Source organism: Oxyura jamaicensis, chromosome 7 (genome assembly GCF_011077185.1).
Source record: "Oxyura jamaicensis isolate SHBP4307 breed ruddy duck chromosome 7, BPBGC_Ojam_1.0, whole genome shotgun sequence".
Taxonomy (NCBI): Eukaryota; Metazoa; Chordata; class Aves; order Anseriformes; family Anatidae; genus Oxyura; species Oxyura jamaicensis.
In genome coordinates, this window is record NC_048899.1 from 10,147,875 (window position 1) to 10,161,265 (window position 13,391).

General features: G+C 38.2%; 1 protein-coding gene across 6 annotated transcripts in view; it reads left to right on the forward strand.

Moving 5' to 3' along the window:
* The window catches only part of MAP3K20 (mitogen-activated protein kinase kinase kinase 20), a 90,981-nt gene that overhangs the window by 30,326 nt on the left and 47,264 nt on the right, over window positions 1-13,391 (forward strand). For all 6 annotated transcript variants that reach the window (XM_035331159.1, XM_035331160.1, XM_035331157.1 and 3 more), the window contains 5 exons: window positions 4,725-4,826; window positions 5,574-5,639; window positions 6,672-6,700; window positions 6,802-6,939; window positions 12,924-13,010. In XM_035331159.1, coding sequence (XP_035187050.1) covers window positions 4,725-4,826; window positions 5,574-5,639; window positions 6,672-6,700; window positions 6,802-6,939; window positions 12,924-13,010 — 422 coding nt within the window. The remainder of the gene's footprint in view (window positions 1-4,724; window positions 4,827-5,573; window positions 5,640-6,671; window positions 6,701-6,801; window positions 6,940-12,923; window positions 13,011-13,391) is intronic.

The following is a 13,391-nucleotide window of genomic DNA, read 5'->3' on the forward strand; positions in this document are numbered from 1 at the left end:
TCAAATTCTGATGTCAGAAGGTATTAACTTTAGTCAATTTCAGTGTCTTCTAACTGTTCTGGCCTCCTTTGAATGTTACAATGCTCAGCACCACCTACCTCAGCATGAATGGGAGTGCTGGAAGTGGGAACCATACTGCTAGCAGTTGGATTCTGGGGCATTCTTAATGCCCAAATTCAGCACTCCTTTAGACGGAAGCTTCTTTCTGAGATTTTCATAAGTTATTGCAAGCACTGTGAAAAGAAAAGACTGAGAGTCTGCTTAGAGCAGAGTTGTGCCATGAATTCTGCCTGTACTAAAAAAAAAAACTGAGAATCTACATTGTAAACTTCCCTACCATAGGAAGAGCTTGAAACAGAGGCAAGGATTTATTAGACACCGTAAGACAATTTCCTTTATTCACTGGAACCTGGGTTTCATTCATTCTTGCATTTCTAGAATTATGTGGAGGTTATTTTTAAGTATGTGCTAGTGGTGGTGTTTTTCTTATCACCCTTTTAAGCTTCCTTCCCTTGTCTTAGGATTTGGCACAGATAAAAAAAAAAAATACATTACAGATGATGTGATTTTTTTTACCTTCTCCTGTACAGGAGAAACTAGGTAAGATGGTAGCAGAAAATACACCTAAAGTAAAGAAATCTACAATCTCCTGAAACAATGTTTGGAGAGAGAAAAACCATGAAAGTGTGGATTATGGGATGTCTTTTGGCAGGGCTGTAACACATCAGAGAATTTGACTGTAAAGAGTAGTGTACTGACAAATGCATGTGTTACAAATCTAAGGGCTTTTAATGAAGATTTTTACCCTTGGCTTCCACCATTTACTTGTCCACTCTGTGTACATGATTAGTGGGCTGATGCTCAGCAAGTATTTTTCTATGCTTTTCTGTTATCCAGTGCATACAGTGGTAGAGAAGTTGGGAATGTTTTTCATGATCATTCTTACAAAAGAAGAGAATTCCCTTGACTTGATCATAATGCTCTTATTCAAAAAGGACTTCTTTACTTTAGACATAGAGGACATTTGTCTCATTACCACCACCTAATTAAGGTTTGCATGTGACACAGTCTGATATCAGTTTGAAATGCTGCCGTTTAGTTTTTTACTGTTCTCAGAATCTTCATGAAAGACAGGATTGGAGCTGGTATTAATGTACTCAGCTCTTTCTCTTCCCATACAACATTTTCAGAAATCTGTGATCAGAGAGGCAACTTTCAGCGCTGCACTTCTTCTTGTGTGGCCTCAGGCATAGGGTTGGTGCAGCTGCCAGGAAAAGGCATTTCTATCACAGGGCCGTCCCACTACAAAGCAGGTCTAGCTGTGGTCTGTTACCTGCTGGGCAGGTTTAAGCAATAAAAATAGTAGGAAGTTAATAAGTCAGGTCATATAATATAATCATTTGTAATGTAAGTTTAATAAGTGTAAATCAGAGAGCAGACCAACAAAGCAAATGTGTAATCAACACCCCAGAATGATGTCTGGATCAGAAAGTCCTCAGTTTGATCTCACAAAAGGTCAGTGTTCAGAGAAGGTCATTTGACCTGCTTGCCAGTCACAGGACAGAGAACAGCTAAAGTGGTTTATTATGTCATTGGGAATGGGGACTCTTTAACTGTCTGTGAGAAGGAGACTGTACTCTGTGTGGTCCAACCACTTTGTTATTTGAGGAGCTCTGAATCCATCCTGGCTACGGAAAAAACATTTTATTTTTAAACTGCATTGGGTTCTCCGTGCAGCTTCCAGGGAGTCCGGAGTCCCTTGTGTTGGAAGGGGAGCAAGGCTCCATTTCCCCACACTGTTTTCAAATGGGAGTGTGGCTACTGAGAAAAGAAACGCTAATTGGGTTTGACTTATCTTTTAGAGAGATGTTCACTCCGTGGTCTTCTGGGTAGTTTTCACTGCTACAGTCTCAATCTTGTATTTAGTCAGAGATCCATGTCTTGCAAGAGAAAATCCCAAGCAAGAAATCCTAAGAACTTAATGATTCTTGAAAATGATGGAGATTAGGGCATTCAGCCAAGCATTGGCATGTACTGAATACTGGCTGTACGTTAACATCTTATGTGGGATTGTCAAATAGTTGTCTGAGAATGCCCTGTAGCAATGAGAAAAGCTACATGTGCAGTCAAAACATGTTTCCCCCACTGGGATGTATGTCAGTGTTACAGCTCATCATCCAGCCCCTTGAGCTGCTGATATGAATCACATCGTTCTAGATGTTGTTGGCTGCCAACAGTAGTCTTGATGTCTACCTTTCAGATCTGGTTTTTGATCACTGCTGCTTCCTCTGTAAAGATTCTTGCAGCTTGTGTGTCCCCTCTGTGCAGAAGCATACGGTGTATCCCACAGGGAGGGGCTGGTTTGCCAGTCACAACTTTTCTTTCTAAAGCAAATACCTCTTTTCCAAAGCAAATACCTCTTTTCCTTTATTGAAAAAAAATATCCTGACAATATAATTTTCAAATCCATATCTCCCTGCTAAAAACCCGTGGCACAATAAATACATAGCAGAAATACTAAAGGATCGAGCTGTGTTGCTTGAAGATTGCTTGTTCTCCATTCACACAGAGCAGCAAAGGGCTCAGGGATCTCAGTTATCCCTGACCCTGGTGGATCAAATTATGCATTGTAGAGGCATGCGAAGTGTGCAGCCAGCCTATTCCTGAAGAATCCATTTATAAGATATATAATGACATCATGGGTAAAAAAAAGCTGATGTTTTAATTGAGGAAATGTGCAGGTCAGCAGCTTGGTCCTCTTTCGGTGACATCAGAAGCAGCGTGCCTGTCTCCTGCAGGGGCTCCTTGCAGCTGACGGTCCTGCAGCAATGAACCAAAACTAACTTGCCACTAGTGTTTGCTTGCAAATGACTTCCCATTTACTCCCTCTTTCCTATCATTTAGCAATGGGATCTTCTCATATGGCCTCCCATATTCTAGGCTGCAGATTCTGTCTTGTCCCAGAGTTTCCTTCCCCACTCAGTAATCTCCCCGTGGTTTCGATTTCTTTGGTGAGGAGCAATGTTTACTTTGTATGCATTTAGCCTATGATGTATCTATTATTCATTGATTAATACTATTACGAACAGCAATCCAGATATATTTTGTCATCTTAGGGGGGATTGATTTTGTTGCTGCTTTCAAATGGCAGAAATTAAGCAATTCAATTGTATACCAGCTGGTTTGCTTCATTAGCTATGAAGATTTGGGGAATCTTGTAAGTGGGTTTTAAATTCTGCAGACTGCCCAAGGAGCACACTGAACAGCCTTTGGAGAGAGGGGCGAAAGGCTTGGAATTGCTTCTTGCATCCCCTTACTCTTTGTGCTACTTGGGCTACACATGGTGGCATGTGCTCACTCTGTCCTGGCAATCAGAAAGAAGAAAATGTATCAGCTTCTTCACATGAAGAGCAACATCTTGTATTTGTTCATGGTTCACCAAAAAAACTAAATAAGCGTAAAGCTTATTTGGGAAATAACAGTAAATACTAAACAAAGGAGCTACAGCCTTTAGGCTGCTGAATGTGACCTGCTGCACATGGAGATTTGCCCAACTTTGCTTTAGTGTTAAGTCTATAGTTTCTTCCTTTCATTTTTTGTTAATGAATAAATTACTTGGTAATTGATAAATTACTTGATCTGCTCTGTTCTTGGATGGGGAAGTAGGAAAGTATTTTTTTTAATTTCCCTTTCTACTTGCAAACCCGCTCTTCCTAACAGAACGCCATATATTAAATACCTGATTTTACTTTTTTAAAAAAACAAAATAATTATCCTTTGTTATGGGGCATAATTTAAACACAGTACTGCTGATCAGAGCAGAGTATCCTCTTTGAAATAACAGGGGAGATCTGGTACCACCAATCTCATCTGTTAACTGCTGTTGGGAGAGGAACGTTCACTGTTTAAATACGGAAGAATTTCAAGCTACATAGAAGTGGCACTGGGGAGGTTTCTGCTGTTTCCAGTTTCACATTTAAAAGTGCGTAGGTGTAATGAGCTTGGTATTCCAGCTTGCAGCCCTGTGAGCCCTGAAAGTCAGACTAGATTCTGTCTGTCACGCTCGCAAACACTGGCGGGCCAAAAAAGCCTTTGTTTCTACCTGCATGATCCTGCTGTGGGTTTCTGTATGTGTAGGTGAAAGAAGTTAGGAGAAGCTTCTGTCGATGCTGAATAAGGAACATAAGAAAACATCTTGCTTTCTTAGCTGTGCTGACTTGCCCTAGGCTGACAGAATATAAAGCAGTGAAAGCTTAACACCATTTGCCTGCCAGCTGTAAAGTCACAAGTGGACTAAATTGCTCAGTGGCGTGTTACCATTTTTACATAGATCTCTCTCTGAACAGAACTATCCTTCATAAATCTTTAAAAAGAAAATAATCACCAGAACCTTTTACTCCAGAATTTGAACTGCCTTGCCTGGGCTCTCTTTACACCAGAGCTTTCTAATGCCTTTTAATTTTAAAGCCTGTCATTATAGATTACTTTACATTTCTTCTCCCTTAGCAGTAAATTATGTCTGTGTTGGGACAGACAGAACAAACTACTACTCTCCTACTACTAATAACGTTTGCTGCTGAATGCAAATTCTGTCATTAAGCTTGAAGTTGGCTGCTTTCTGCAACTGGCAGAGTTTCTATTAGATCTTTGAATTTAGGTGCAGTGTTTAAAACTGTCATGTGCTTTTTTTTCCTTTTTCTTTTTTTTTATTTTTTTTCTAACAGAGTATGCTTCTGCTGGCTCACTGTTTGATTACATTAATAGTAACAAAAGTGAAGAGATGGATATGGATCATATCATGACCTGGGCAACTGACATAGCTAAAGGTAAGCAAGACCACTGGTACGTTACGTCTTACGCAGTCAGCAAAGTGTAAAGCTGGAGATTCTTTCCCTGTGAAGTCAGAAAAGCTTTCCTATACTTCCTCATTCAAATTGTCCGTAGAAGAAAACAAACAACAACAAAAGCATCAAACATTCGCTGTTTAATATGTTTCTTGATTATTCTGAGTCGGAAATCATTTCTGGAGTGAAAATGCCTTCTGTGAGCCAGTTTTACTTACGGTTTGCCCCTAAGTCCCAAGAGGATAATCTTGCTGATGTAGTGTAATTATGAGGTAAAGTGCATAATTATCCTTACATTTTATTTGAATTGCTATATTTAAGGAAGCTTGTTCTCAGTAAACATACTGACATTTTTCATATAAATGATACAGAACAAACTGTTCTGTCCTTTGGGTTCTCTGTGACCACACAAGAATTAGTCTAAACTAATGAACATTGAATTCATGCTATTAATTTCTCTACACGTTAGAGAAAATAACTAAATATGAAGTTAAAAAGCATTATCATTAACATACCCATATAGGTGCTCTGAGAGATATATGAGCTTTGCTTAGTGATTTTTACTCAAAGGAGGTTACGGGGACCTTCGCTTCTCTTGCAGCCAATCAATATGGCCTGCATGTATGCCCCCTGTAATGAGGATGAGTAATGGGATCTAAAAAACATGACTGCTGGTAAGTGAGGCCACCCTCAGCCTGCCTAACGAGACTGTTCCCTTGCTTTGTGTAGGAATGCACTATTTACATATGGAAGCTCCAGTCAAAGTAATCCACAGAGATCTCAAGTCCAGGAACGGTAAAGTAGCAAAACAATAAAATGCTCTGTATTTATTGTTACCTGTAATTGTAGCACTCAAATCTGTACCTGAGCTATGTGAATGTGCAGAATACCTTGGCTGTCAACAAGCTGCACTGGCTGTTGCTGAGGCACAGAAAAGCCTGTTTCCTCCTCCCTCCTCTCTGTTCTGAAGCTTTTGGAGCTCTGCTACTGTCCCTGGCATCATTTAGAGCACTGTGGAGGGCTCTTTTCAAATTGTGTCTGGTTGACTGTGATTGTGTCCATCTTATCAGCTGTCAGAGACTGCCTGGACACTCCTCACTTGTTTTTTCTATTTGGAACTGTTGAGTACCAGGAAAGACTGGCATGCACCAGACACAGGAGACTGGATAAGACCTATTATTTCCTATCTGAAAATCTTGTCTTTGTCATGGCCTGTTTTGTGGTTTGACAGATAGTCATGCTTTTGAGTAATGCACACTCAGCATAGAGCTGCACTGTTTAGACTGTACTTGGCAGTTGACAAGCATTTATGAAATTTGCTGAATATTGATTTGAACTGAAACATTATCTAGTAGTGGGACAGGAGGGACTCAATTTTAATAATATGCACAGGAATAATAGTCACGAGAAAACTAGACTTCATTTCAGTTGTAAATTTTCTCCTTTTTATTTTTTTTTGTTTAACAAATCTTTTGGAGGGTTTGTTGTTAAGCCTAACTGCTACACTGGAGACAAGGGAGCTTATCTGTATTTTAGTTATAGTTGTGTTGCTGTCTTTGAACTTAGTAAGACCTGAAAGGTTTTGCAGTTGTTCTGAAGCTTTCAGGTATTCAGCAGACGGTCTCCAAAGCTGCTCAGAGAAACCAGGACAACTGTGAACATCTGCATATTTGGGTGCTCACTGAGCATGGGATTGTTTTCTTGATGAAGTGCAAACTGTTTTTTTTTTTTTTTTTTTTTTTTTTTTTTTTTTTTTGCTGTGAAAACATACTGCATTTGTTTTGAAAGGCATTCTTGTAACCTATTGTGTTTTTCTTTCATTTTTAGTTGTTATAGCTGCTGATGGCGTGTTAAAGGTATGAACACTTTAATTATGTGAAAGATGCTGCTGCTTGACGCAATGTTTTGATGACTGATAAATTAGGTTGACACTCTACTATCTGTTTATTTTTGCCAGATCTGTGATTTTGGTGCCTCAAGGTTCCACTCACATACAACACACATGTCATTAGTGGGCACTTTTCCATGGATGGCCCCAGAAGTTATCCAAAGTCTCCCAGTGTCTGAAACATGTGACACATACTCATACGGAGTGGTAAGGGCCTCTCATTTCTCTGTGCATAGTAGCAGAACTAAAGTGTGACAGAATTCATGGGATGCAAGAACAACAATTCTAAATAAGGACAACAAAAAATATCACACTTTTTTTGGGCCTCACCCATAATTTATAATTATGTGTTTGAAAATGATAGGAAGAACAGTGTCTTGCATGTTTGGTAAGATCCACATCTGATTAGATTAACAGCATGCCCGTGTGGGAAATGCATGCTTTACCGCAAGTATTCAGCATATGTCAGAAGGCTTGCAGGAACCACTGAGCAATCTGCATCATTAATCTCTGCTTGTGCTTTACTGAAGCAGAAGAGAAAAAGGTGGTGTCGTAATAGGTGTATACCAGAGCTTCCATAAAATTAAGTGTCACTGAGTTTATATTAAAAAGGTAGCCACTTTTCTATGCTTAATTGTTTAAAAGATTCTGGTATCATTATCTGGTAGCTGAGAGAACAGAGACTGTAACTCTTGTGGAGGTAGAGGCCCAATCTAAAAATACAGAGAACGCCTGCATGGCTTTGCCATTCATGTGAAGGGGAAATAATCAGTGCATTAGAATGTCAGGTTTGTAGGTAGAGTCAATGTGAATCATTTCACTCTGTCCACAGTCAAACTCTAAATTGTTTTCACTCTGCTATACAAAATAGTCCTACTGGTCAGACCAATTATGAGTCTTGCCCCATAGCCTTTCTATGACAGCAGTAATTAATACTTTGGGAGGAAAGAGAAAGGAAGTGGGGTTATAGTCTGCACGCATATCTGTTTATATAGTTTTTTGGTTTTGGGTTCCACCATGGGTGACAGAATGGGGAGTTGTTTCAGAACAATATATTGTAAAATATTGCCTCTTTCTCTTTGAGGGATGGGAAGAGATAAAAGGGATGCACCGTAGTTTTAAGCTAGCACCCATGGTCTTACATAGCTAAGCTGATGTCCCAGTGGAAGGCTACATAGATTACATAAACTTTTTGTCAAACAGTTGTTTATAGTGAAAAAATTACAAGAGATGATGTTGGGGTATTTTACAAATGAAAGGTTGATGGTTTGTAAGGGGAAAGAAGAAGCCGGTATTGGCTCATTTAAAATACTTGCTTAACTGAACTAGGGCACAAACAGTAATAGAACATAAGGTAACAAATGTAAATGTTAATGCAAACTGCTGCTGGAAGTAATCACATATTATCCACTGAAGGGAAACATTCCAATTCCAAAACAAAGAAAAAATGTTAGAGGAGTAATACCAAGAAAGGTCTTATAGTTCAAAACTGCTCACATAGTCATCTTGGTGTGAATTGACTTCAAGTAACATTCTAGAAGGTAAGAAATTGTTTAATATTTTATCATATCAAGTATTACCAGAACTGTAGGAACAGACAGTTCTGTGCTTGAAGGTAAAACTAAACTACTCTCAGTAAGAAACCAGTTCAGTGTTACTAGAATATTTTAATGTGGTTATGGGTCTACAGTGCTACTTCAGTATGCCTAATAATATTTGACCCACATTTTTTAACGTCCTGTTTTTGAGCTTATGTGCTCGACTGTGGGTAGAAGCTTATGAATTCATAAACACTTAGAAATGAATTCATCTTTTTATAACTCCAATGCTATGTCTTGGAACACCATTGTTTTCAGAGGAGATTCAGGGGCAGAAATGAAGAATGGCAGTGGCCCAAGTTCTCAGTTGATAAAATTACTGACATAATGGAGTTGTCAGAAAGCCGGAAATTGTCAGAATATAACGTTGAAAGTTGGAGTCTCCCTGTCATAAGTGTTGGATTATCAAAGAATTAGTTAGGAGACTAAAAAAAAAAAAAAATCTTAGAAGGGGTATTTTTGTCTTGTCAAATGATTATCATCTGTAAAAACAGCATTTAAAGAATCCTTTTTCAAAGTGTAGCACTTGCCGGCAGCTTTTGTGCTAGAGACAAATCTGCATTTCTTCAGTTAAAGGCTTGTTAACAAAGAACAGAATCATTTCAAATGTAAACTATTAAGATGCTAGGAATAGATACTCTGTTCATGGTATTTGTTACCGTTCCTATAAGTTTCTTTAATTTCTTTCCTGTTTTTTATTTTTCCTGGCTGGCTTTCCTTTCTACAAACCAGTCTGTGATTTTAAATATTCTGCTAAAGTCTGAGAGCACTTTTCCTATAAAGTGTCAAAGTCTTCCTGTGCAGTATAGGTCCAATTTGCTTCTCACCTGAAATGAACTTCCCTCTTTGCAAACAGTTGCATACGTATTTGTAGCTAATGTTCATGTTAGCTTCTCGTGCTCTTCCTGGGTGGATAAACAGTTCCATTTATTCTATTTGAGATAAATAGTAAGTAATACATAATACAGCCTAGGAAATGCTAAAGCTAAATATTCCGGGAGATTTATTATGCCACAAAGACAGATTTTGAACTTCCTTTAGCCATGCTGTGATTCACTTTTCTAATCCATTTTCCAAATCCCTACTCTTGAGCAACAAGTGCCACAAGTGATCAACCCCTAAGTTCACTCGCATCAGTAAGGGTATCATGTCATTGTGTGCATTGCTCAAAAATGATTCTTTGTTTCTCTCAGGATATGAAAGTGTGCGTGGAATTACAGTGTTCTCTCTAAAAGCTGTTCTGAAATCATGAAGATAGATGCTCAGAACATGTTAACCTGACAAAAGTGTTTGTAGTGGAATGGCAGTGTGCATTTATGTACCTGTATAAGTACACAATACAATTTTAAATGCTTACAAGAACGAAAAAGTAAAAGCATTAATTGGCTATAGGTAGCATAGAGACAAGTTAAACGTAGCAGCTGTTGCACTCCTAGCAATAGTTCATACATTGCTTTACCTATGAGGACATACGTTATTTATAGAGGGAATGTTGGCCAGCTCCAGGGGTTATCCCTTACTCCTTTTTGAAAAGAATTATGAGATCTTTAACTTCCACTTGGATTAATCCAGAGGGGACTGACCTAATTTTCATGGCAAAGTGCAGTACCTCTAAGAGAACAACATTTTCTGCTCATGCTGTACTTCTGATAACTGTGGCTCCTGATCCTCATCTGTGTACACTTTCCTATGAAGAGAAAGCATTTCTTTTTTTTCAGTGAGGGTTTTCCACGCTTGTTGTTTTTCTTTTTCCTCAAACTACGCATTTGGATGTTCCCTGTCCTGTATGGCACTTCGAATTTTTGTTGGCTTTGCACAGGGGTTGGTATTTTCTTTCCTTTCATCTGTAGATTGTTGTCATGTAGATGACAGGGTAAGAATTGAAACTGAAAGAACTGAAGACATTTCATTCTTATTCTCAGCTTAATGTATGGAAAGAACATTCATACCTTTATCACTCACTCTGTTTTTCTGTATGCAGAGAAAATCCTAACATCTTCAGATGCTACAGCTTAAAAACCACTACAAATGATCTCGATTTGTTTTCCATCACTGTGTCTAGCTTGGCTATTTCTCTGTGAACACCTGCTGTCTGTCATCAGGGATGTTATATGATCAGGAAAGCAGGTGATCCTCACCATGAAAGATGGGAGTGGAGGTGAATCATATCAGTCTCTCAATTAAATAATACTAGAAATGGAAGATAGATTAGTTTCTGTATGATGTGAGCAGAGGACCGAGTTCAGAAAATGGTCAGAGTGTATACTGCAATAAAGAGGCCAGGGTAAGTTAGGTTCAGGTGCTTTTTCTGCTGTTGAATGACCCTGGGGACAGGAAGCAGCAAATGGATATATAGAAGATACCCATTTGCTGTTGTTTTTCTTGTTGTTTTGTTTTTGTAAAACCATTAGTGCTCTCATTCATCTTAGCTTATGATTCAGGGTAGCTGATTCATGAGACAGGTTGGCAGTCCTATAAAAGTAGAGATATTGACATGGCATCAACGGAAGGAAAGTCGTTTTCTACACCTTTGGCCCAAATGTAAAATTTGTGTTGTTAGAACATTGCTCTAAACCTGTGTAAATCAATGCAAGGGTTTCCAATGCCAATTGGCATGCCAATATTTAACTTTTTTACTTTCCTATACTTTTAGTGATAAATAAAGCATTAAGAAAAATTCTTAATGTCTAGTCAGAATGCTGGTTTTCTCTCAAACTGTGTGCAGTATAGAAGTATTTTAAGCAGTCACTGTTGGTTTAGGAAAGTAGTGATCCACACAGGCGATGGAAATAAACACTAAAGGTGTCATGATAAAGGAATTTGTTGCAAAATGTTCTGCACAGACTTACATGCATGAATGAAACTAGACAACCCTTACAATTCAATCTTCTGAAAGAAAATAGAAGAACAGTAGAGTTTTCCATCTCAAGGCTCTCAGAGACAATGTGTATTTCATTGTGTTCTGTACTTGGAAGAAGTATTTAGATACTGCTTGCTCTATCTGATGTGCAAACTTGAGTTTCTTCTTCATGGTTTCCTATTACAGCCATTCAAATGAGCTAGTTCTGCAAGACTGCTCAACTGCATGTTTGGTTTGGTCCAGGGGTTTTTGTTTTTAAACTGTTTTTTAAACTGCTTTTCTCATTGAAGTACATTGGGCTGCTAAATTATTTCATTCTCTCACAGTTAAATGTCCTTCTCTACCAGTAGAGAGGTGATAATTGGAATTACAAATCAAAGTGCTTTTCTTCTTCTAAGGAGAATGAATTGGGGCAAACAGGAGAAATGAATAAGTCTATGAATAACTTTCCTCATATATTTCTTATTCTCAGGAAAACTGTTCTTTTACTTATTTTTCCAAGATACGCTTACCTTTACTAATCAGTCTTCTGACTCAAGCAGAATTATTCAAATAGGTCTATTGATGGAGTACCCTGTTCACCTGATTAAAGGCCCAACTCTGCTTCAATGCATTTCTTTCTGCTTGAGCAGCATCTGCCAATATTCTCTCATTTTTCTTCTAATTACGTTCATAGTTGGACAGAATCCATTCAAAATGATGTAGCTGGAATGAGCCTGGGTACTAACCCAACCAGTGAGGATATAGAGACTTGCATAAGGATCTTAATGCATTTGGTCACATGCTAAATAGATTAGGTCTTTTATTGTTGTTGTGTTTGGCATATGAATGGAAGAAAAAGTCTCTATGCAAGAAAAAAGTTTCTATGCAGACATTTGTAACAAAATAAGTATATGAAGGTTCTGATAAAAATAGAGACACATACAAGTGAAGGTATATAGTGCCTGTTAATTTGATTGAATGCCAATATGTAGTCCCTGTGGCAGAAAAACAAGTTAGATTCAATGACTTGCAAGCCTCTTTGGTGATGCCAAACTCTTTTCTACAGAGCACCTCAGATTCACATGTACTGTGTTACTAAAATGCTGAAAGCATGTGAAATTAGGAGCTTTTTTTTTGTATCTAAGATTAGTGTGTCCATACGATATGGAGGGAGAATAGAATAATTGTCAATATTCTGTATATTGTTTAGTTTAACATAATCACATACTTGGAGATTAACAATTATGTCTTTGCTTGCAATATGATATTTAATGTTTTTGTAGGCATATCATAGGAGCAAAATACCTAATGGATCAGATTGCGACTAGTTAAAAGCACTAGTTGCAATCATAAATAAATATTTTTAAATGCAGAATGACTGAAAAGCAAGGATATGTCTACCTGGGGCTGCAGAGGAGTGGAGGAGTTCATTGCCTACCCAAGTCTCAACTGCCAAATGCGACATAGCTTACAGAGAAAGTAAAAAGCAATTCCCATGGCTCTCATAAAATTGCAGGCATTAGACCCCACACAACCCAGTTTTTCATCTGGGTGATACTGTAGAGGAAAAAGCAAAAACATTCAAATTAATTTAGTCAGAGTATCTTGCACACAAACACTGGTCCAAGTTCCTGCAAATGGATACTGGTTGCCTGATAATTGGATACAGAATAGTGCTGTATCAAGGTTTAATAATGTATTTAAAATACAAAGTACAGAAATAAAAATTCTTTTCTTTTTTTCTGTTCCAGGTTCTCTGGGAGATGCTAACAAGGGAGGTCCCCTTTAAAGGCTTGGAAGGATTACAAGTAGCTTGGCTTGTAGTGGAAAAAAACGAGGTAAGACTACGTTTCTACATTCAGGTACATAGATCAGAAAACAGTATTGGGGTTTTGCAAAAGACTTTTTCATCTTCTTCAAATTGAAAGTAAGTTCACGCGTATGGAAAGATTAGCAGTAGGAGCTAACACAAAGGGTCAAAGTGATGTTATTCCTCATGAATGGACCCTTTACATCTAATTGTTGCAGCTTCACGTCGTGATGCTGTAGATCAAAAATTGTACAAGTACTGTACTAGTTTCTCAGTCTCAATTGTAAAACCTAGGGGTTTGTTCTTAGTGATGAAAGAAGCCATTGCGTCCAAGGTAGGGGAACAGTTTAACTCCATCTCCTGCGTTTAGGACATCTTTTTACTGGCCGGGAGTTGATATATCTGTAAG